Source organism: Myotis yumanensis, unplaced genomic scaffold (assembly GCF_028538775.1).
Source record: "Myotis yumanensis isolate MYYU_CA2020_CCGP unplaced genomic scaffold, mMyoYum1.0.hap1 SCAF_14, whole genome shotgun sequence".
NCBI classification, from domain to species: domain Eukaryota; kingdom Metazoa; phylum Chordata; class Mammalia; order Chiroptera; family Vespertilionidae; genus Myotis; species Myotis yumanensis.
Genome location: NW_027223765.1, coordinates 15427311 through 15452327, shown reverse-complemented (window position 1 = coordinate 15452327; position 25017 = coordinate 15427311). Strand labels below are relative to the sequence as shown.

The following is a 25017-nucleotide window of genomic DNA, read 5'->3' as shown; positions in this document are numbered from 1 at the left end:
CGGCCTGGTTGCCCCCAACTTCCCTCCCCTGCTGGCCTGGTCCCCCCCCCCAACTGCTCTCCCTCCCCTGCAGGCCAGGTCGCCCCCAACTGCCCTTCCCTGCCAGCCATCTTGTGGCGGCCATCTTGTGACAACATGGGGGCAGCCATCTTGTGACGGCATGTGGTGGCCATCTTGTGACTACATGGGGGTGGCCATCTTTGTGTGAGGGCATGATGGTCAATTTGCATATTACCTTTCTATTATATAGGATTGCTTTATTTTTACCAGTGATTCTCAATAATGGTGGTACTGTGCTTAGTAAAGTGTTTTTCAAAGTGTGGTCAAGAGACCATAGCCATTCTGTGCACTATTTACTTCTGGTCTGTAATGATGTAAGAACAGAATAATGAGAGTAACAATTTATAAATTTGCATAATAATTTGACAGTAATTTTTATCTGTTGAATGTAATAATAAAATGGAACTTATATTTTGTATTTCCTTTTTATTTTATTTTTTCTAGTGACTTTTTCCCCATGGTGAATTAAAAAAAATTTAAAAGGTATATATCTTGAACAGATTGGATGGAAAACTGCTCCTTTTCCATAGATAGTTTGAAAGACATGGGCTCTTTTAGAAATTTGTAGAAAAGTATGTATTGTGATATAGTAATTTGGGTGAATACAAGGCATTTTTAGGACAAATCTTAAGGACACTAAATATCTTGCAATGAATGAATGGAACAAACTTTATAACAAGAACTGCCCAACAGTTGGCATAACTTTTAAATACACTGCTGGACAACTTAACCAACTTGAAATATACCTGTGTAGTGACATAATCCTATATAATAATTCTATATAATAAAAGGCTAATATGCAAATTGTCCCCTGGACAGGGATTCAACCTAGAGTTCGACCAGGGGGGTGGGGCCAGCTGGCCAACTGCCTGCAGCGCCCCCCCCCCCCCAGCCAGCCCCGCCCCCGATCGTCCCTCTACCCCAATCAGGGGCAGGTACTGTCTGCCAACCTCCAGCATCTCTTCCCCCTGGCCAGCCCAGCCTGATTGACCCCAATCAGGGCAGACAGGCCGGACCGCACCCATGCACAAATTCGTGCACTGGGCCTCTAGTACAAAATAATATGGTAACATGTTAGACAAGAAGGCAAGGGATTTGGAAGGCTTATTATGGAGAGAGAAGTTGAAATGGAATAAACATACTGTTCTTGAGATCATTGAATACTTTACTTATTCTCTACTCAACATATTGTAACATTTCAACTATATATTTAGCCATAAAGGGTAGAAGTGCAGTTACTCAGAGCTCTGTCTGCAAGCCTCTGCTCATCTCATAGTCCCCATCCTTCAGCTCTTCATCCATGTGGCTACTGTTAAGATAGATGTGAGTTGTGTAGGTGCACCCACCTGACCACATCTCTGATCAATGGCAGCAGTCTGAATGAAAGAGAATAAGTCACACTTAATTGTTTTTTATTTTTAAAAAGAAGGGGAAGATCTAGATTGCTCTAAGTCCCTTCCTGCTCTAATATTCCAGGAACTATAAAATATTTATAACAGCTCAATAAGTACTTTCAGAATGTCAAAAGGCTGGTGTAGACCAGAGTAAATATCTATGTCAATTAGCCTAGAAATAAAAATAATTTTAAATGAATAATAGCAGTGATATGCCAGGAGTAGCTGATGGTGTTGCCTACCATAGATTATGGAAAGTGTGTGTGTGTGTGTGTGTGTGTGTATTTAGGAAACAGAAAATTTTGGTGGAAAGAGTACAGACTTATGAATGAGCCAAATCTGCTTTCAAGAGCTAGTTCTGCTACTTAGTTGTGTGACGTTAGGCAAGTTAACACTTCTGCACCTCATTGAATTAATCTCTGCATTGGGAACAATAATAATCACCTTGTATGATTGCTATAAAGGTTAATATGAAAAGCAATTATAATAGCATATAGTTAATATATTTTAGTAGGTGCTTGTATAATAAATGCTAGCACTTTTCTCCCTAATTTCTCCTTAAAAAGAGATAGAAAGTAAGGACTTAAGGACATTTAAAATTCTCAGACTTGTAATAGCATCATAGTTCTATTACATAGTTAAGATTATGTAGAAGTCTTTTTTTTTTAAGAAGTCCCACATTTTAATCATTTATTTTTTCAAAGTAATATTATAACATTATATTTGGAGGATAGAATTTTAAAAATCATATAAGATTCATCACTTAATTAAACCAAGTTTTATTAATTTAATGCATTTATTTACAGTTATTTATTTATATACGTCTAAATATAACATGTATAAGTATATATACTTTCTTAACATAAATGAATTAAAACTTTACTGATTCCCTTAATAATATTTTATTGACATCTCAAATCAAATCTGCCAAATCTTAAGTGGTTGCAGAGCATTTTATTTTATGGAAATGTCTTAATTTATTGAACAATCTCCTAGACATTTAGGTTGCTTTGATTTGCAAAATTACAAATAAAAAAGCAACAACATCATTGTACACAAATCTCTGTAGATGTTCACAGGAAAAATTACTACAAATAGGCTTCTAGTAATAAGCACATTTTAAATTTTGCAAATTTGCTGAACATCCTTTTCCAAAAATTCACCCCAACATTATTGTACCAATTACAGTCCCATCATTAGTTTAAGGGAATGACTGGCTTAGCTTGCCAATTCTAGCCATTTTACATTCAGTCTTTTTTTTCTTTAAAAATTAATACTTTGTCAATATGTTGCAAACATTTTTTCAGTTTTTCTTTTAAATTTTATGTAATTCTTTAGCTATACTTGTATAGTAAAACTTTTCTCTTGGGGCTTTAGAGCTTTTGTGATACATTTTAAAAGATTGCTTTTTCATTAAAACAAAATATATTACAATTCACTTAACCTTTCTCCTATTGCTACTGATAACAATTAGATGAAAAAACTAGAGCAAAATGAATAAAGAGACAAGTTAGGTGATAGACCCAGGATTCTCTTTATTCATTTTGCTTCAGTTTTTTTTTCAGTGTAGAATATTACATATTTCTAATTAAGGCTACCCGAAGAATGTGTTACTAATGACAAAATAATCTCTTTTTCATTCTGTTTTCTAATTTTTTGGCTTATATATAAAAATTATGTGTATATATATGGGCATTTCCCCCCCTACTCATTAACTTTGAAAGGCAAAATTAATGACCACTCTTTTGATTTACACATTTGTGTATGAGGAATTTAAGCTATATTTTTTCCAAAGAAAAAATATTTTTCCTGAAATTATTGCAAAAATTCTTCATAATAAGCAGGACATTTTCATTAGCCCAAATGGAAGGATAAATTGCTTACATTTTATGACTAGATGTCTGGGTATTTGTGTTAATTAATAAGCTTGCTTACTAATCTGGAATTCATATACTGCAATTCACTTGATTCACTTAGCTTTATATTCATCTTTCCACTAAGATAAATATTATAATAGATCCCTCCTGCTGGCTTCTAGCCCCAGGCAGAGAGAAATATCAGAAAGAATAGTAAGCAGAGGAAACCCTTGGAAAGAGTCTCAGTCAGGCTTCAAACTCATTTAGTTTCCTTATACTTTGTGGGCATTATTCACTTTTCCTTGGACCACTGTTCTCCAAATTGTATCATTCAGGTATTCCATCACCATTTTGCCATAGTTACTATAGTGATCTTTCATTTGACTTACCTTTTCCTTAGTTTAATTTTTTATTGAGGTCAAAATTAAACACGTGAAATGCACAGATCTTCAGCTTAGAGTTTGATGAGTTTTTTTCTATGTTATGCACTTATGTAACTGCCATTCCTGATCAAAATAAAGACCATTGTTATCACCCCCTAAATTTTCTTATTATAAATTTTAAAATATAAATGTGGTTTTTTAATGTGCATTTTTCAAATAGTTATAAATACATACATATTAATATAGAACATTGTCCATTTATTACTTTAAATCAATTAGTGGAAACTTTAAAATAGAAAGTTCTTTTCATACTAATTTCAGTTACCCTATGCTCAAAATCAGCAGAGGAAAACTGTACCACCAGAAAGCACTGCAATGAAACAGCCTTCCAGGAGAATAATTTTTAACAAAATACTCTTTAGTAACTTAATAACTAAACAACCTTGATTTGGTTGCAAAATTTACCTATTTTTGTCTTAAATTACAATCTATAGGAATTCTACAGGATAACTATTAGCAGTAAAATATTAAAATTAGGCAAAATGGATTAATCTCTGATATCCTTTTATAATATACCATTTCAGAGAGCAAGCAAAGATTCTTTGATTCAGAGTAACTGTTTTCTGGTGTGGATGATTGTATTTGATCTTTAAAAAAAAGAAAAGTCTACTTTGGGACTTGCTTAACCCTTGTTTGATTTGACTTTCAGTCAGTGGATCTGACTTCAGCCAGATTGACCTTCATGTTCTCCTAAGATGGGCAGGGGCATTGGGAGGAGCTAGGGTATAGAGGAGAAATGTGCATCAGAGTGAGTGCAGCAGAGGTGCAGTCTCCTTTGGTTTTCATCCCTGGAGATAAAACAACAGTGCCCTAGTGTGAGGAGCATGCTCTTCTCCAAGTTCACAGGGCTGGTGGTGGGAGATGTGTTGCTTAGGAGTAGTGATAGAGGGCAGTTTTTCCATCCACATGGCTGCTGGGCAGCCTGTTTTTGTGGGGTTGCAGCCCTAAGGGGTGCTGTAGAAAGTGGAAGGGAACAGGGAAAGGATGTTAGTGCTGCCTTCCTAAATCAGAGATTTGTCCCAGTGCAGAGATTTATCTGAGAAAATTCGTTTTAGATATGCTGATCTGGTGCTTAGTGAGAGGAAATTCATGTTTGTCAGCAATTTTTTCTTTTGTCTTTTAAGAATTATTTTCATCCTAATTACTAAAAAACAAATACATATCATTTTGAATGTCACCATTTATAATAATAGAATATTGTATTAGTTTTGTTTCTCTATACATAATGCCTATTTAAAAACCTACTTGGAATTCAAGTGTACAGAATTCCAAGTTGGTGTCACAGATTCCAGAAATTCAAAACTTTTCAACTATAATTTTCCACATTTTATATTCTATATTTTAACTTTAAGCCAGAAGGCAATAAAGAGAATTATGCCAAATATGATTGCGTTTTTTGTTAAGAAACAAAAACTTCTTCAACTCCAGTCCCAGTTATCACATAAAAGAAATTTCTAGGTGTTGCCCTTTTTTATTTGGGACTAAAGGCTCTTCAATTTATTTTGCTGATTATATTTATTACAAGCATAATACTTTCTCTCTGATCCAGCGACACATAAGGCATGTCTCCAACATCCAGCTATACACGAAATGAATCTGGGTTTCTTTTAAAGGTTAGAATAGTTCTCATTCACCATCTTCCTCATTCATTACATTAAAACTAAAAACAGTATTACTCATCAGTAGAATTGTTATTGATATATCACACCATTGGAATTTGAATAGTGAATTTTTATTTTATAAATTGTAGCTGTTGCATTAGATAGTAAATGATCTTTCTATACCTAATAGTAATTACTACTTTTTTCCTATTTGCAAAGGGAATGAATAAAAATACAGTGTCAGTGAAAATTAGTAGAATTTCCTTTTAACTTAGGATAACTCACCTATAACTTCAAATTTATAAACATTTGCTTTCTGCCCACCAGTCTTCCAACTTTTCATGTATATTAGACAAGGTAAACCTATTTACTTTCTTTGAAGACCTATAAATTATTAATTTTTAATGCTTTAAAATTATAATGACTTTGAGGTGCTATTTATCTTTCTTTTTGCTTATGTGTTTCATATTTCTACTTTGTTCCAAAAATTATTTGCTATACTATGAAATATGTATATTAGGTGCATACCTTACAGTTATACTCGTATACATATTGGGGGACATAGTTATTCTGATTATACAAAGGGAGGTATATATGAACTTGGGTTCAAGACTATCCTCCACTCCAACCTCTGGAATAATCAGAAACTTGATGTAAAGACTTGGATCCAGATAACATTTTTTAAAGAATAATCTTTCTTTTAAAATGTTGCTATTGTGTAGATAGAGTCTGTCTATTTCTCTGTAGGAGAGAGATAATCTTTTACACATTGCTGGGAATAAATGCTGAGAACACTTGACAGTAATTCATGGGTTAAAGAATCAGACTGGTGATCCTTACTACTCTAGTTGATGGAGCACAAAATGGTAAAACAGATAACGAAGCTCTCAATATTCATTCTTCTATCCAGAAAATATGTGTAATATAGGTACTACAACCATTTATTGTTCTATGTGCTTCAGATTTTTAAAATTTAATTGAAATGGGTATATTCTAGAAAGCCTTCCTTAGAAACATTATCTTCTTCCAGCATTCATCTTGCTAAAATAACCAGTGGCTTTAGATGAAAACTATACACAAATAGGAATTATTTTCAATAGACTTGGATTTTTAGAGCATCTCTAATTAGAGGTCAAATAATCTAATTCAATCCCATCAGGTAAACAACTGTGACATAAATTCTGCTTTTCATGGGCATCTTTCCTCCCAGGCACCCTGTTTTGATTAGCCCTTAGTATTCTTAAGCTCTTTATAGATATGAGTGAAATTTGAGCTGCTTAAAAACAAACAAACAAAAACCTCTTGAATTTCTATGTTCTCTCCCTGGTATAGAAATTAAGACTAAGGCTTTAAAAATTGTCAAATGAAGTACATAATCATAAGTGTCCTGTTCCTTCTACCCTCACCCGGGATTGGGAGGTGTTTAATAGAAGGTCTTTCAAGCCTTCTGTTTAAGGTGGTCTAGTGGCCAACTTCTATTTTTAGGAAAGATACTTTCTGTGTCTCAGCTCACAGCTTGAATACACACTTCAGTGTTTTCTCTGGTAAGCCCCTCAAAGCAGAGAAATTCACAGTGCTTTAGTGTGAACTTACACATGGCTGAAGAAATAGGGCAGGGGACAGCAGGATATCTCGAAGTCATCTAGCCAGGGACTGATCTGTGATATTATTCAAGTCTCACAGGAATACTGAACTCTTCGAAAGGTTCGCTAGACTGGAGCATATGGTAACTGACGGACATTTATGCAGATTTGTAGTCTCTCTGTTGAAATCATGTTGAAAACAGGGCTAGAAAATGCTCATTTCAACCTTCCCCTTTTTCAAAGAAGTGTTAAAAACAATCATTATCTTGGCCTGAAGATGTTATTGTTGTACTCTCCAGATACTCAGTGTAAGTAATAACCATCATTTACAATGCTCCATGAAACTAGTTTTCATCCTTATGCCAAGCTTATTTTCCCAGCAGATTTTCCAGTTAAACGAGAGCATTGGCTGTTCTTTTGTATAACTTTTGACAAAGAGTTTGTGTACATTATTCAAGGCACAGATATACTTTTAGAAATTCTATAAAGGTAGACAGCTCTGTAGTGATTATTTGACTGACACTTACTCTCAAAAGAAGGTTATGAAATATATTTGTCTTCTGTGAGCATAAAATGCTGAATCAGAATTTTATACCCTCAGATTTAACACAACTAACAAACTTCTTGTTTAAAAATATTTTCATTTTGATGAATAAGTGACTTAAGGAAATGGGCAATGTCAAGTCAGTTTATGCAGATTACATAAATCTGATATAAACAAAATTATACACACACACACACACACACACACACACACACACACACTGTGTGGCCAGATTATTATGACCACCTGATGTTTGTAGGCAAATTAGCTATAATTTTGGGCTGAAGTTGCTAGAGGGCCAGACCATTATAAATAGAGAAGTAGGTTGTTTACCACGACAGTAAAAGTGATTTTTTTCTGAATATATGGGTAAACAACGCGATTTAATAGCCTTTGAAGGTGGGATATATATATATATATATCCTTATGCCAAGGATATATATACTAGAGGCCCAGTGCACAAAATTTGTGCACTCGGGGGGGGGGGGTCCCCCCGAGCCCGGCCTGTGCCCTCTCGCAGTCTGGGACCCCTCAGGAGATAACGACCTGCTGGCTTAGGTCTGCTCCCGGGTGGCAGAGGGCAGGCCCAATCCCTAGGTACAGCCCCTGGTCAGGCTCAGAGCAGAGCCGATTGGGGAGTTGGGGCGCTGCCCCGTCATGCACAGAGCAGGGCGGATCAGGAGGTTGCGATGCCACCCTCAGTCACGCTCAGGGTGGGGCCGATTGGGGGATTGGGACACCGCCCCCTGTCACACTCAAGGCAGGGTCGATGGGGAGGTTGTGGCGCCACCCCCTGTCATGCACAGAGCAGGGCCGATCAGGGGGTTGAGGAGCTCCCCGCTGTCACTCACAGAGTAGGGCCGATAGGGGAGTTGGGGCACCGCCCCCTGTCACACACAGAGCAGGGCGGATCAGGGGGTTGGGGTGCTGCTCCCTGTCACACTCAGGGCAGGGCTGATGGAGAGGTTATGGCTCTACCCTGTCACACACAGAGCAGGGCCGATCAGGGGGTTGGTGCGCTGCACCCTGTCAAACACAGAGCCGCAGGGCAATCAGGGGGTTGGGGAGCTCCCCCTATCAGGCATAGAGCAGGGCAGATAGGGAGGTTGTGGCCCCACCCCCTGTCACACACAGAGCCGCAGGGCAATCAGGGGGTTTGGGCGCTGCCCCCTGTCACGCTGATCCCCGTGCCGGTAGCCTCGCTGCTCCGCTGATCCCGGTGCCAGGAGGCATATTACCCTTTTACTATATAGAATAGAGGCCTGGTGCATGGGTGGGGGCCCGCTGGTTTGCCCTGAAGGGTGTCCTGGATCAGGGTGGGGGTCCCTACTGGGGTGCCTGGCCAGTCTGGGTGAAGGGCTGAGGGCTGTTTTCCGGAAGGGAGTGACTGAAGCTTCCAAGTGCTCCTTGTTTTCTTTTTTTTTATAATTCTGGGCCAGCTTTAGCTCTGAGGCCTCGCCACTGAAAACATCGATACAATGTTGCTAAAGCCCGGCTGAATGAAAGCCGGTTTCTGGGGTTTTGTTTATCTTCTTATTTGCAACATAGTACATAGTTGCTTAGAGTTGTAGCTCAGAGGCCGGCAAGTGAAGTGGGGAACGTTGGAGTCCTCCTTCACTGCAGCAAGCAAGCTTCAAGTTCGCTTCTAGCTGCCTGGCTGCCGGCCGCTATCTTGGCTGACAGTTAATTTGCATATACTCACTGATTAGCCAATGAAAAGGGTAGCGGTCGTACGCTAATTACCATGTTTCTCTTTTATTAGTGTAGATACACACACACACACACACACACACACACACATACTGAGTGGCCAGATTATTATGACCACCCCATAAGTACTTCGTTGGGCCATCTTTTGCCTTCAGTACTGTGGCGATTCTTCTTGGCATTGACTCCATGAGATGTTGAAAGGTGATGTGAGGAATCTGACACCATGCCTGATGAATAGCACTGTCCAGTTTTGTGAAATTTGATGGTTGTGGAACCAGCTGCCTGATGGCTCTTTTAACTTTGTCCCACAAATGCTCAATTGGATTGAGATCTAGTGATTGTGGGGGCCACATAAGCAAGGTAAAGTCTCCCTGATGTTTTTGAAACCACTCCTGCACAATACGAGCACCGTGGCATGGCCCATTGTCTTGGAAGAAGCCATCTCCATTGGGATACGCCATCATGATAAGATGAACTTGATCAGCAACGATACTTAGGTATGTTGTGCTATTCAGATGCTGTTCCACATGAATTAAAGGGCCCAAATCATGCCAGGAAAACATGCCCTAAACTATAACACTGTCCCCACCAACTTGAAGGGTTGTACTCATGCATGTGGGGTGCATGCTTTCATGCTGTTTCTGCCAAATTCTCACTTTGCCATCTGCATGATGCAGCTGGAAATGTGATTCATCGGACCACATGACTTTTTTCCAATGCTTGACTGTCCAATCCTTGTGTTCCTGTGCAAATTGGAGACGTTTTATCTTGGTAACTGCAGACAGCAAAGGTGTTCAAACAGTCCTTGGGCTTCCATATCCCATATGATGCAGTGTACGGCTAATTTGCCTACCTACGTCAGGTGGTCATAATCATCTGGCCACTCACATTCAAATACATCCCACGTTCAAAGGCTGTTAAATCGCGTTGTTTATCCCTATCTTCAGAAAAAAATCACTTCTACTGTTGTGGTAAACAACCTGCTTCCCTATTTATAATGGTCTGGCCCTCTACCAACTTCAGCGTAAAATTATTGCTAATTTGCCTACAAACATCAGGTGGTCATAATAATCTGGCCACTTAGTGTGTGTGTGTGTGTGTGTGTGTGTGTGTGTGTAATATTTATATTTATACTAGAGGCCCGGTGCACAAAAATTTGTGCACTCGGGAGGGGGGGTCCCCCCCAGCCCAGCCTGTGCCCTCTCACAGTCTGGGACCCCTTGGGAGATAACGACCTGCTGGCTTAGGCCTGCTCCTGGGTGTCAGAGGGCAGGCCCAATCCCTAAGTGCAGCCCCTGGTCAGGCTCAGAGCAGGGCCAATTGGGGAGTTGGGGAGCCGCCCCATCATGCACAGAGCAGGGCGGATCAGGAGTTGGGATGCCACCCTCAGTCACGCTCAGGGTAGGGCCGATTGGGGGGTTGGGGCACCGCCCCCTGTCACACTCAAGGCAGGGTCGATGGGGAGGTTGTGGCGCCACCCACTGTCACTCACAGAGCAGGGCCCATCAGGAGGTTGGGGCGCTGCCCCCTGTCACTCACAGAGCAGGGTCGATCAGAGGGTTGGGGAGCTCCCCCCTGTCACGCACAGAGCAGGGCCGATCAGGGGGTTGAGGAGCTCCCCCCTGTCACTCACAGAGTAGGGCCGATAGGGGAGTTGGGGCACCGTCCCCTGTCACACACAGAGCAGGGCTGATCAAGGGGTTGGGGCGCTGCACCCTGTCACACTCAGGGCAGGGCCAATGGGGAGGTTATGGCTCTACCCTGTCACACACAGAGCAGGGCCTGTGGGGGGCGGGGGCGTTGGGTCACTGCACCCTGTCACACACAGAGCAGGGCCGATCAGGGGGTTGGTGCACTGCACCCTGTCAAACAGAGCCGCAGGGCGATCAGGGGGTTGGGGAGCTCTCCCCTATCAGGCACAGAGCAGGGCTGATCAGGGGGTTGGGGCGCCTTACCCTGTCACGAACAGAGCAGGGCAGATAGGGAGGTTGTGGCCCCGCCCCCTGTCACACACAGAGCCGCAGGGCGATCAGGGGGTTTGGGCGCTGCCCCCTGTCACGCTGATCCCGGTGCCGGGAGCCTAGCTGCTCCGCTGATCCCGGTGCTGGGAGGCATATTACCCTTTTACTATATAGGATAGAGGCCTGGTGCATGGGTGGGGGCCGGCTGGTTTGCCCTGAAGGGTGTCCTGGATCAGGGTGGGGGTCCCCACTGGGGTGCCTGGCCAGGCTGGCTGAGGGGCTGAGGGCTGTTTTCTGGCTGGTGGGTGACTGAAGCTCCCAACCGCTCCTTGTTTTCTTTTTTTTTTTTTTTTATTCTGGGCCAGCTTTAGCTCTGAGGCCTCGCTGCTGAAAACATCGATACAATGTTGCGATCCAGGGCTGACTGACAGCCGGTTTCTGGGGTTTTGTTTAGCTTCTTATTTGCAACATAGTACATAGTTGCTTAGAGTTGCAGCTGAGAGGCCGGCAACTCAAGCGGGGAACGTTGGAGTCCGCAGTCACTGGAGCAAGCAAGCCTCCCTGCTTGCTTCAGTGCATGGCTGCCAGCCGCCATCTTGGCTGACAGTTAATTTGCATAAGGATATGCTGATTAGCCAATGGGAAGGGTAGCAGTCGTACGCTAATTACCATGTTTCTCTTTTATTAGTGTAGATTTCCAGTCCTGGAAAAAAAAATGAAAAAAAATTGAATTACTCCTTGAGATTGAAGATCACAAAAAGAAGAATAATTACTTAGTTTTCAGCCACATGAGTATTTCATACAAACTTCCCTTGAGTAATTATTAAGTTATTTAAGTTGTTTAATAATACCTTGAGGAATTATTAAATTCAGTTTTCATTTCATAGTTAATGCTTTTGAATGTATAATGTGAATGTTACTCTCCTAACTGCTAAACATATAGTAAATTTTAAAAAAGTTATTCCTATCTTTGTAGTTCAAATACTTGATTCAACATTAAAAGATCAGTAAAACTGAAAGAATTCAACAAAGCAGGCTAAGAAAGTATCACTTTAGTAAGTTAAAGTGAAAAGACAAATAAAAGGAACCAACGAATATATTGAGGTGAAAGTTGCACTGAGCTGTCTTAGAAGCTGAGGATAAATGGAATGAATTGTTTAAATGCCCAAGTCACCAACAATGGCATTAGAGAATGGACAGTAACATCGACTCCATTTCTTCTCTATGCTGATATGTCTTTATCCTATCTTTCTCCAAACAATTATTCATTAATTTATTCCACATGCACTTCATGTGCACCTACAGTATGCAAGATGTGACATGGAGACAAAGTGCATTACCCTAGAGTAGTGATGGCGAACCTATGACACGCGTGTCAGAGGTGACACGTGAACTCATTTTTTTGGTTGATTTTTCTTTGTTAAATGGCATTTAAATATATAAAATATCAAAAATATAAGTCTTTGTTTTACTATGGTTGCAAATATAAAAAAATTTCTATATGTGACACAGCACCAGAGTTAAGTTAGGGTTTTTCAAAATGCTGACACGCCGAGCTCAAAAGGTTCGCCATCACTGCCGTAGAGAGAAGATAAGTCTTGAATACAAATAATTAAAATATGAGACCATATCCTGACATAGATCATAACTTTTATCATAGGAAGGTCCATGGGAAAATGTGAGTTCTTCTATATCTATAATATGATTATAAATTTATTCAGCTATATTTTGGGTTTTGATTTCTTATTTCCTTTCTTATTTTATTGCATTTTAGTCAGTGAATATGGTCTATAAGATAGAGATTATTTTAATATTTTTGAGACTTCCTTTGTGACTCAATAGGTGATCAAATTTGCAAATTTCTTAGGCTTGAAAACAATACATATTCTATAATTAATCAGTGCCAGGTTTGATATGTGTTTATTAAATTTATTATTTGTTTTGTTGAATTCTCCTATTTCTTCACTAATTTGTGTTTGCTTTATAATTTTTATGAGAAGTAAATTAAAATATCTTATTTTAACTGTAGATTCATAAGTTTCTACTTTTGTTTTGCTTTTTATATCTTAAGGCTAAGATTTTAGGTACATACAGGTTCAGGACTATTGTACTTTCTGGGTGGATTTTTTTAGCATTGACTAATAACCCTTTTATCCCTGATTATGGTTTTTGCCTTAACACCTGCTTTTTTCTAACAGCAATATTGCTACGTTGGGTTCCTTTTGTTAATAGTTATTGATATAGTATATTCTATCTCCTTTCAATTTTTCTGTCACTAATTTTTTTATAATTATATCTTTGTTGAGATATAATTTATTCACTCTTACAATTCATTGAATTTTAGTATAGATACAGTTGGGTAAAACAATACCACTACCTAATTTTAGAACATATTTTCATTACCCCAGAAGGAAACCACATACTCATTAGCAGTCACTGCCCATTTCTCTCCTCTCCAAAGTCCCTAGGAACTACTAATCTACTTCTGTCTTTATGGATATGCCTTTTCTGGATGTGTCTGACAAATGGAATCATACACGTGGCCTTTTGTTTCTGACATTTCTGACCTTTCACTTAGCATAATGTTTTCAAGATTCATCCATATTGTATTATGTGTCTTTACTTCATTATTTTTAAAGACTGAATAATATTCTATTGTATGACTATACCACATGTTATCTATCTACTGATGGACATTTGGGTTGTTCCTATTTTCTGGCTATTATCAATCATGATGTTATGAATGTTCATGTACAATTCCTGTGTGGACATGTTTTTATTTCTCTTGGGTATATAACTAGCAGTGGAATTGCTAGATCATAGGGTAACTCTACACTTAGCATTTGAAGAACTGTCAAACTGTATTCCAAAGTGGCTCCACCATTTCACATTCTCAGCGATATATGAAGGTTCTAATTTCTTCACATTCTTCATTGTATCTTTGCTGAATCATTAAAACCCCAGTCCCAAGTCCTTTGTGCCCTATCCTGGTACAAATTCCTTGTGGCCTTCACCATGCCAGTTCCCACCTATATGGTGTTGCATTCCTCATGTTTCTAGCACATACATATTTATTTTCCTTTCTTTAATGGTCATATATGTATTAAGACTTAAAAAGTTGTTTTACTTAGTATTTTTATGTGTATGTGAAGGTGACAAACCTGGATGCAGGGGGTAATATTCATCTGAATCAGCCTACCATTCCTGGAAGTTGAGCAGATCAGTGCAATTGCAGGGACTGTGAAGTTGATTGACATAGAGTTGACCTAGGGCCGTGGTTGGCAAACTGCGGCTCACGAGCCACATGCGGCTCTTTGGCCCCTTGTTGTGGCTCTTCCTAAGCTTTAGGAGTACCCTAATTAAGTTAATAACAATGTACCTACCTATATAGTTTAAGTTTAAAAAATTTGGCTCTCAAAAGAAATTTCAATCGTTGTACTGTTGATATTTGGCTCTGTTGATTAATGAGTTTGCTGACCAATGACCTAGGGTGTTGTTCAGGGCTATGGGCTAAATTACTGGGCCCATATAGGATCCACTATTTTACTGAGCTCATCCAGTCCCATATGAATTGTCTCATCTTTTTTGTTGTTATTTACAGTTGCCAGTTTCCAAAAATAATACTGAAACGAAAAAGCCCAAATTCAGAAAAAGGAAGAGGTATGTTTTCTTTTTAATTAAAAAGTATTATAATAAAATTGAAATATATATTGGGTTTACTTATTATATGGCATTTCCCCCTGGCTCTTGATTCTGTTTCTCTAGGGAGACAATTGGGTTTAAAATTTTCTAAAAGAATTAATAAAATGATAAGTAGTAGTTTTAGAAGTATGGAGAAAGTTTGGTGTTTATAGAAAAATGTTGAACCAGGACTTTTAATATCATGTGAGCAACTAGATGAGAAGCAGGTTTTCAGTTTAAAATACGTCATGGGAACCAGAAACAGGTCTTTATAATCTAGACTAATAAAAGGGTAATATGCTAATTAGACCGGACGTCTTTCGGATGTCCTTCCTGACAAAGCTGGGCCCAGGAGAAACCGCCCACCTGTGGTCCCGGGCGCCGGCAGCTGCGGCCTGGGCAAAGCTGCCCGCCCCCAGTTCTGAGCGCCTGTGGCCAGCCTGGGCAAAGCTGCCCCAGGTACCGGGTGCCTGCAGCTGGCCAGAGGGAGGGAAGCCCGGGTTCTGGGTGCAGGGTTGAGGCAGAGGCAGTTAGGGGCAATCTGGCAGGCAGAGGTGGTTAGGGGCCATCAGGCAGGCAGAGGGGTTAGGGGCCATCAGGCAATGGGGCAGGCGAGCAGTTAAGAGCCAGCAGTCCCTATGGGATCGGGCCTAAACCAACAGTCGGACATCCCCCAAGGGGTCCCGGATTGGAGAGGGTGCAGGCCGGGCTGAGGGATCCCCCCTCCACCATGCACGAATTTCATGCACCGGACCTCTAGTGAACTAATAAGCACTGATGACAAATGTTAGTGTTTATCATTGAACCAGCCATTGATTGTTTATTTATTTATTTTTAATGAATGGTAATCAGTACTGTGTTAAAGTGAGTCCTACTCAAAGACTACTCTGATAGTCCTTTTTCAGAAGATGAATAATTAAAGTTTTAAAAATGACTTTAAAAATGCCTTATCTCATTTATATTTCCCAGTAACCCCATCAAAATAGGTAGGCAGAGTACCACAGTCATCTCCATTTAAAAGGTGAAGAACTTGTGGCATAGAGAAGCTAAGTGGCTTTTTAAAGATCTTATGGTTAGAGAAAATGTGTTTGGACAAATGTTTTCTGACTCTTAATCAGCAACACCATGTAGTGGAATAGCATGGATTTTGCAGTCAGACAGAATTTAGAGCGTCATGCTCAACCACTTACCTATGTTGTCAAGTTGCTCAACTTCTCAGAGCCTCGGTTTCTTTACACAATGGGACTGACAATTACTTAGTAAGTTTCTGGGGGAAGGATTACATGAAAAGCCTATGTAAGGTGCTTGGTAGATTATTAGTGCTTTTCACCTAGAGAGAACCCAAATCAATACTATTTCCCTTTGGTTTTTCACTGTATCATTCTGCCTTACAGTATAAAACAAGGAAGAGTACTTTAAAGTAAATATATATTCATAATTTATGATTACCAATGCATATATATAAATGGTCATTTAAATATACATGAGAGATTATTTGAAACTAACTATGTCACATTTTTTTCTAGGAAAGCTATTTTAAAATGCTGTTTTGAAAATGTTTGTACAGATGATGCCTTATCAAAGGAAAATATGGGTATGTGAAGGCCTGTCCTAATTTTAGCTCTTTTACTTCTATTTAATACTACCAAATAAAGTTGTAGTCCTTTGAAGAAAAATAATGTACATATATACATATCTGAGAAACATTAGTGGGTTATTTTGAGTTTTGATTTACATTCTAGGGCTTTTCAATTGTCTTTACATTTCTATTCCTTTGAATTAAATGTTCTCTTTTTAGCATGTACCATCTTCTGGAATCTCTGCAAGCCCTCCTTTTTGGACCACCTTTCCTATTAGTCTACTGCTCTAGACTTGCTGTTCCTTTATGAAGTTATTCTCTACCAATTGTCCCCCCCGCCCCCCCCCCCCCTATACACACACACACACCTTAGAGATCAGGAGGAGAGCTAATCATGTGCAGCTACTTTACCTCTCCAACTATCAGTTTCTTCATCTGTAATCAAGAGATGCAGTGAAAACCGGCTTATCCAACATGGAGAAGACTGTTTCTGGAAATAACTTTTTTTAAAATAAAGTACCAGCAGTTGTGGGAAGAAATATCAGCAAAAATACATTTCAGTTCAGACCTCTCCATTCCAAATGGAGTGAAGTGCCAAAGGGAGAGAAGGAAGAAAAGTGGCAGCCTGGGGCTCCCAGCTGAATAGCCGTTGGTATTAGAACACAGTAGGTGAATGTGGAATGCAGGGAGAAGGTTTTAATTTCAAAAGTGCTTTACCCTTTGTACATTTTTGTGTCTTGAAAAGCAGGCAAATGCTTATTTGCAAGATGGAACTTAGGCAGCCTTACAGAGGTTTCAAAGCACAGTAAACCCCCAGACGTTATTCATGCCGTCCTCCCTTTCACTAGTAGCCACCCCCAGATCCTATGGCACTGTGTTTCAATTAGCTAAATAGTCACTTATTTATAGTCTCATTGAAAGAAAGAAAAACAGGCAGAGAAAGGTTGGGATAGTTATTGTTACTTTTAATCCTTTATTCTTCTCCTAAACTACTACAAAATTCTATTGTTTCTATCTCTTCTTATTTGGCTGCTTCTTTCCTTTTAATTAAGATGCCCTTTTTGGCTATTTTGTCCCTTTGCCTCACAAGATCAGTTCAAATATTCCTGTAGCTTATCCATGACTGAGTTTCCACTAGGAAGACCTGGCACCACAGCTGAGGGCTCCATCGCTGGGATCCTTCTACCCTCGAACTTGCAAGGGTTACTGCACAAGAAACCCAGTGCAGCCAGGAGCTCATTGACAGGAAGTGACTCTTCCGTGTAAGCAAGGGAATTCATCTCAGGAGTTATCCATGGGAAGGGAAGCCTTTTCAGGAGTCTCACATTCTGTGTGGCTTTAAAAGTCTCAATGGTTAATTGTTAAAATAGCCTAATCTGTGTTTTACTCCTCCATCTCATTTGAACATCTGAAGAGCAGAAACAGCTAGCCTACAGTTTTCTTTTCAAGAGCTGTCTACATATTGAGAGAATAATTATTTAATAGTAGTCTAACCCTCTTCCGATATTTTACCTGCTACCTATATTTCTATGGATCCCTAAATGCAAGCCTCCAATATCTCACATGTATTCTTAAGGCAGAATCAACCCTAGATCAAGTAATACAGGAAAATTATACCATCTTCTTCTGGAATCTCTGCAAGCCCTACTTTTTGGACCATCTTTCCTATTAGTCTACTACTCCAGATTTGCTGTTCTTTTATGAAGTTACTAGAGGCCCAGTGCACGAATTCGTGCATGGGTGGGGTCTGGCCGGTCCATCCCCAATTGGGGCGGATTGGGGCCGGGCCTGTCGGGGGGAGGAGGAGATGGTGGGAGGTTGGCTGGCAGGCCCACCCCGATCAGGCCGATAGGGCCAGGCTGGCTGGGGGGAGGGCTGAGATTGGCCTGCATCCCCACCCCCGCATCGGGCGGGTTCGCTACGCGGTGGGTGTCATAGTGATGGGTTGTTCTAGTCCTTACAGCGTTCTGGTCGCTGGCTTTTTATATATATAGATTCACTACCAATTGTCACCCTCACACACACCTTAGAGATCAGGAGGAGAACTAATTAAGTGCAGCTACTCTCCAACTATCAGTTTCTTCATCTGTAATCAAGAGATGCAGTGAAATATGGCTTATCCAACATGGAAAGGACTGTTTCTGGCAATAAATTAATTCTTGTGAGGCAAAAGGACAGAATAGTCAAGAAAAAGCTGAGGAATCACTAAATAATTTAAACTGTATACCCACCACTATGTAAAGATTTAATCTAAGATATAACTGTTTGTGGAACATGTCTGTATTTTTTGGAAAATTGATACCAGGAATATCATGTATTATACAGGCTGGGGCAAAAGTAGGTTTGCAGTTGTGAGTATGTGAAAAGAGTTTATTCTTGTATTATCATTTATTAATTATTGTATTATTTTCCATATGAGCAACTATAAACCTATTTTTGCCCCACCCTAATTTGTATTATCCCTGTAATTGATTTTCCCCAGTGTTTAGGGATAAGAAAATGTATCTATGATGATGAAATATAAATAGCAATAATAATAGCAATGAAAACCAATACTTATAACAATTTCTATATATCTTCACTCTTCTAAGTATTTTATGTATTAGTTTGACCCTTATGAGATCTGTATGAGGTTGATAGAGTAGATATTATATCTCCCATCTTATTGATGAGATAACTGAGGCACTTAAGAGGTTACATGGCTTTTCTAGGGTCACATTTTTCTTAAAATTAATCAAAGTGTGCAGCTATTTCTTTGGTTGCTTTAAGTACCAGGAGCCTTAAAGCTATTTTTTAAAATGTACACCACTGGTACAACTACTGGTCTAACCATTTTAAAATGTAATTATTGCCATTAGTATCCCCTTTAATGAATTGATTTTTATTTCTTTTAATCTTTGAGTTTTTATCATTTTTCAAATTGTATCATTATTTTCTGTTGGTAAATAGCTCATTTCTTTTGGGTGAATAGACAGTCTATAAAAGTTTGATTAAATAAGATATTGACATATTAATAATTACCCAGGGCAAACTAGTAATCTGTTAGCATTCATTGTTAAATGAGCAAATGGTATATTCATAATTGACTTGGGACATGTAAGCATGGAAGGGGATGTTAATATAGGAAAGGTCTGCATCATGGGGTGAGTCCAAGCAAGAGCATGAAGAGCTTGGAGCTTGAAGGGGTGACAAGGAGAGAGGTGATATCTTACTACTCAAGACAAATCTTACCTCTTGGTAAGATATGATTGGTCTTCATGCCCCTTGTACAAAGCCTTGTGCTTCCAATTTCTGTTTGTGTCTCCAGGAATGATGCTGTCTTCTCCATTACATTTCACCCTGTATTTTACTCATCTCTATATTCATTGTAAGCAGACAGAGGAGTGTTTGTGGTTACTCAAAATCAAAACAAAATCAAGTTTTCTGTAAGAATGCCTTCTAAACGTACTTATTGAAATGTCCCTGCAAATTTATTTAACACTAGAGGCCCAGTTGCATGAAATTCGTGCACTCGGGGGTTCCCTCAGCCAGGCCTGCACCCTCTCACAGTTTGGGAGCCCTCAAGGGATGTCTGACTGCTGGCTTAGGCCCGCTCCCCACGGAAGTGGGGGAAGCTCCCACCACCACTGCTGCACTTGCCAGTCATGAGCCTGGCTTCTGCCTGAGCAGCTCTCCCTCAGTGGGAATGCACTGACCACCAGGGGAAAGCTCCTGCATTGAGAGTCTGCCCCCTGGTGGTCAGTGTGCATCATAGTGACTGGTCGTTTTGCCTTGGGCCAAAACAGGCTCTCTGACATCCCCCAAGCGGTCCCAGATTGTGAGAGGGCATAGGCCAGGCTGAGGGGCATCACTGGTGCATGAGTTGGGCTGGGGAGGGATGCGGGAGGTGGCCAGCTGGGGAGAGACCGTGGGAGGGCTCCAGTGTGTGTCTGGCCCATCTTGCTCAGTCCCGATCGGCCAGATGCCAGCAGCAAGCTAACCTACCAGTCAGAGTGTCTGCCCCCTGGTGGTCAGTGCACATCATAGTGAGTGGTTGAGCGGCCTTAGCTTATCATTAACATATTACACTTTGATTCGTTGAATGGCCGACCAGATGACTGGACACTTAGCATATTAGGCTTTTATTAATAGGATGATATTTTTTAGTGCCAGCTTTGGGGTGACCCAACCAGTAGCCTCTTTATATAAGATGGAAACAGCTTCTTTAAACATTTAATAGAGAAGTAGAGTTGAAAGAAAACTCCATAAATATACATTCGAAAGCTTTTAAAATAATGACTGATATATTGAGACAAACAGCATTTCTCATTGAGAATGGAAAAACAATTTGATTTATTTTACAAAACTTCATTTTTAAAAGTCAGATGTGGACTTCAGCATGAGATTTCTTTTTCACTTTCTCTGAGTGATGGAGCAGCTGTAATGCTATCACTTTACTCTGAACAACAAATTCAAAGAAGTCAGGGAAACTACAGGATAATCAGTATTGATAGAAGATGATTGGTCATGCAATCAGCAAAGGCATTCATTCTGTCTCTATTTTTGGAAACTATCATTGACCAATTTTGATAACCTAGTTTGTAGATTACAGTAACTGCTCTTTCTTGAGAATTATTTTTGAACTCTATCAGTTCACAAAATAGGAATACCTATTTAGAAAAGCAAAGCTCCCGTGGCTCTGGAAACAGGATTTGACATCCGTCAAGTTGGTATTATGAACCCTGGTTGATTTATGAAGTCATCCATTACTTTATCTACCCTTGTTCAAAAAGCAGTGTACGTATTTTTCCAGATCACTTGAAAACAGAGAGCCTACAATGCCATTCAGCATTGACATTCATTATCATAAATTGATTGTATTTTAGCATAGCTTTAGAAATATAAAGATGTTTTTGTGCCATTTTTCCTTTACAGAATAGCTCAAAATCCATCTTCTCAACCATGCATTAAATGTCAGTGTCAATAGCTTTAGATTCAGAATGTAAAGCAGGAAAACACAACACCTGTAAGTAGGACTGGAGAATCAGTGTAAAGTAACCACAAATAGTGGTCTGTTAAGTAACAGGTTACTAAGTGAAAAGTTTGTCATATATAGAGGTCAATTTCATTAACAAAATTGCTTCAGCAAAAATGTACATTCCTCTAGAAAATTCTGGACATAGGGTTGCTTTCATATTTTTAGATAAACTTTCCAGGTGATTCTTATGCCCATCAAAATTTGGATACCATCGTTCTAGAGTGTAATAGTTCAAACTTCATGTTCTTAGGCTTTAGCAGTTACCCTAGAACACAGATCTATGTGGATGAAACTAACATATCAATTAAAATTTTTGCTTGTTTTATTTTTGAACATAGGAACTGGTCCTAAAGTGTGGAATGGCTTATCAGAATGCTGTTTTCAAGCTGTTTTGAGAAAACCTAAGATTGGCTGTGAAGACATGAGGGCCAGGAAGTCTTATTGGTCTAGACCTGTTCTCTTGAGTCCCTGGCCCTTAGTAGGCACAGAATAAATATTTGTTGATTTAATATAAAGGAAATTGGGGAAAGCAGTAAATGTTGACAGAAAAATTTATTTTGTAGACAAAATTATAATGTGCCTTGGCTGGTGTAGCTCAGTTGGTTAAGCATCATCCCATGCAATGAAAGGTAGCCTGTTTGATTCCCAGTCAGGGTATATGCCCGGTTGTGGGCTCAATCCCTGGTAAGGGGGCATGCAGAAGGCAGCTGATCGATTTTTTTTCTCTCTCTCTCTCTCTCTCTCTCTCTCTCTCTCTCTTTCTCTCTTTCTCTCTCTCTCTCTCTCCTGTTCCTCCTCTCTAAAAAATAAAATAATTAAAAATTGGAATGTGAAAAATGTAAACTAAAAATTGTTCTTTCAGTACTATAGGAACAACCAGGGAAGGAAAACTTTCTATTTAATAATCTTCCATCATCTTATTTAACACCATTATTTAATAAACAGTGTTTTAGCAGAATTTTAAAATTTCTTTCTTACAAATAATAAGTAAGAGAAAATTATCAACAAAGATGAAAATAAAGTATGGCTTCTTTTGAAATCGAGAAAAGGAAACAATGCATCAAACTTTTCACATAATTTTTGTTTTTTACCTTACAACATGCTTATTTTACAAGTACATTTGTGCGCACGCGCATGTATGGCTATAATCTCATGTGGATATATATCTCACTTTTCCTAAACAGTATTAATAAAAAAAATTTAAATGCATTCAACAGTTACAGTAAAAATTAATGCTGTTGCTGGGAACACCTTGCTTCTGTATTCAATGATAATATTTGAGCTCTAAAGTGTGTATCTTGCTGGGTCTATTTTTATGTTCCATAAACTTTTAGCTGTTCTATTAGTGTGATTTGTGGTGGTCTGCCAATGAACAGTGGATAATAGGAGGTGGTATGTCAGATTTTTGTAACCAGAGTGGAAGGGGATGGGATGTGTATTCATGGCCTTTCTCTTTGAATCATGTTGCCTTTGGAAGGACTTCTCAGGTGCTCCATCTGTCTCTTGTGCAGGACAGCAGGCTCCACATGGCCTCCTTTCCTTGATCATTACCTCAGCAAGACTCCATAGCAAATGAAAATGCTTTTTTTAACTTAAATCAGAAATTCAGTTGCATATTGTTAATTAGTAGTTGAGTCTATAGAGTTATAATAGGTGTTTATTTCTTTGGGGGGTATTGTTTTATCTCAGCAAGTGAAGTGAATTATCAGATTTTTTTTTTTTTTTGCCAACATAATATATTCCTGTCACAGTAGCATACACACACAAAATTTTTAAGTGTGTTTTTAAAAAATATCAGATTAGGCAATTAAGATGTGTTGATATTGGGATTAGGAATAGACTAGCCTGTGTCTAGCCTAGCCACTTAATCATATGGCTCCCTTTTAAAGAGTAATTTTAATAGTTTATTGCAGAGATTGGTAAACTGTGGCCTTCAGTCCTACCATTGGCTGCCTGTTTTCGTAAATGAAATTTTATTGGAACATAGCCCCTCTCATTTGTTTGTGTACATGTCTATGGTTTGCACTACTGCAGCAGAATTGAGTAGTTGTGACAGAGACCATCTGGCCCACAAAGCCTGAAATATACTCTCTGGCCTTTCACAGGAAAAGTTTGCTGACCCCTGGTCTATTAATAACATAATTTAGGTTAGTGTCCTTGGCTCCTGATTCAAAAAAAGCACACAACATTTTAGTGAGCTTTTGTTGTTTTGGGGTACTTAACACATAGCAAAAATGTCATCTACTTTTTTCAAGGAATAATTGCAAAATATTCACCTTGAAATCTATAATAATTTTGTATCAAGTAGAGGGCATATATGAAATTTATACAAAATATTATTTCTTATCTTGTAACATTTGGAAGATTTCCTCTTTTGTGGTAGCTACGATTAGTAATTAGATTGAATTAAGATGTAGCATTTTTTACTTTATTAATTATGTTTCTTTAGTTGTCTCTGAGACAGAAGTTTTACTAAAAGAACTGGAGCAAATGCTACAGCAAGTTCTAGAACCCACAGCAACACCGGATGATCCCGAAGAGGAATGTGGGGAGGAAATAAATACAGGAGAAGAGGTAATATTAATAGTTACAAGTAACAACTTCAGATTCTTTACATGGCAGAGATTGTTCCTGGGTGGACATTTTAAGTATATGGAAAACCTTTCTCACTTCTCAGATTTGAGCCCTTGATTATCATGAGCTGAATGGTAAACTAGTAGCCTGTTGAGAAATCAGAATAGACCTGTCAGTCTTTGAAAAAATACCTGAGTTTTAGCAGAGGTGCTCTTTTTGTTTCAGATCTTTGAGGTTGAAATAGAAGAGAGATGGAAGGGGCTTGATGTAGTGAATGGAGTGCTACTAAAGAGGCCTCCTCCGCACTGCCAGTCTCCACAGTCAGGAGGGGCATTGGGGTTAGAGCAGCTGGGGAAATCTGCCCTCTCTATTTCATGCAGAGGGATAGCTTCTATAGGGACAGGCTCCATTATTAAAATACGAGGGTAGAATCTTTTATTGAAATACATTTCACCATTCATATCTAGACTTGTCCTTTTTTTCCTTTTGGCCAACATGTTGGGCTGAGAAAGGCCATGTGTCCTTAACTTTATTTAATACTTATATATGACAACAGAAATTTAAATTGGTTGATAAACTGCTCAGCACATGAGCTCCATGTTATCTTTTCCTGGTTTGTCTTACTCTGTATTAACTCCCAGATCATTAATACAGAGCAGCGATGTGGTAGGTGTGAAAAAAATAAGTCATAAGGCAGCCCCTTCCACAGGCAGCATAGCTGTTCCCTGAGTGGTTAGGAAGGAGAATGGCAGTGAGGAGTCAGGTATCCTTATGGCGTTATTCATTCTCTCATTCAATCATTTAGATGGGTAGTGGGTCTGGAGTCCAGAGCACAGTGGTTAGGAGCACTGACTCTAGAATATAATGCCTGCGTTTCAGCCCTAGTCTTGCCATTGACGACTTGTGTAATTTGGCAAAGTTGCTCATCACTTGCCTCAGAGGATTGTTTGGAGGGTTAAATAAGACAGACTGGGAAAAGTGCTCCACGTAGTGACATCTAAGGTTAGTTGTTAC

At 39.3% G+C, this 25017-nt stretch overlaps 1 protein-coding gene across 2 annotated transcripts in view; it reads left to right on the top strand.

Moving 5' to 3' along the window:
- Positions 1-25017, top strand: part of ZCWPW2 (zinc finger CW-type and PWWP domain containing 2) — a 79536-nt gene that overhangs the window by 51690 nt on the left and 2829 nt on the right. For both annotated transcript variants that reach the window (XM_070433290.1, XM_070433291.1), the window contains 3 exons: positions 14754-14812; positions 16360-16427; positions 23879-24003. In XM_070433290.1, coding sequence (XP_070289391.1) covers positions 14754-14812; positions 16360-16427; positions 23879-24003 — 252 coding nt within the window. The remainder of the gene's footprint in view (positions 1-14753; positions 14813-16359; positions 16428-23878; positions 24004-25017) is intronic.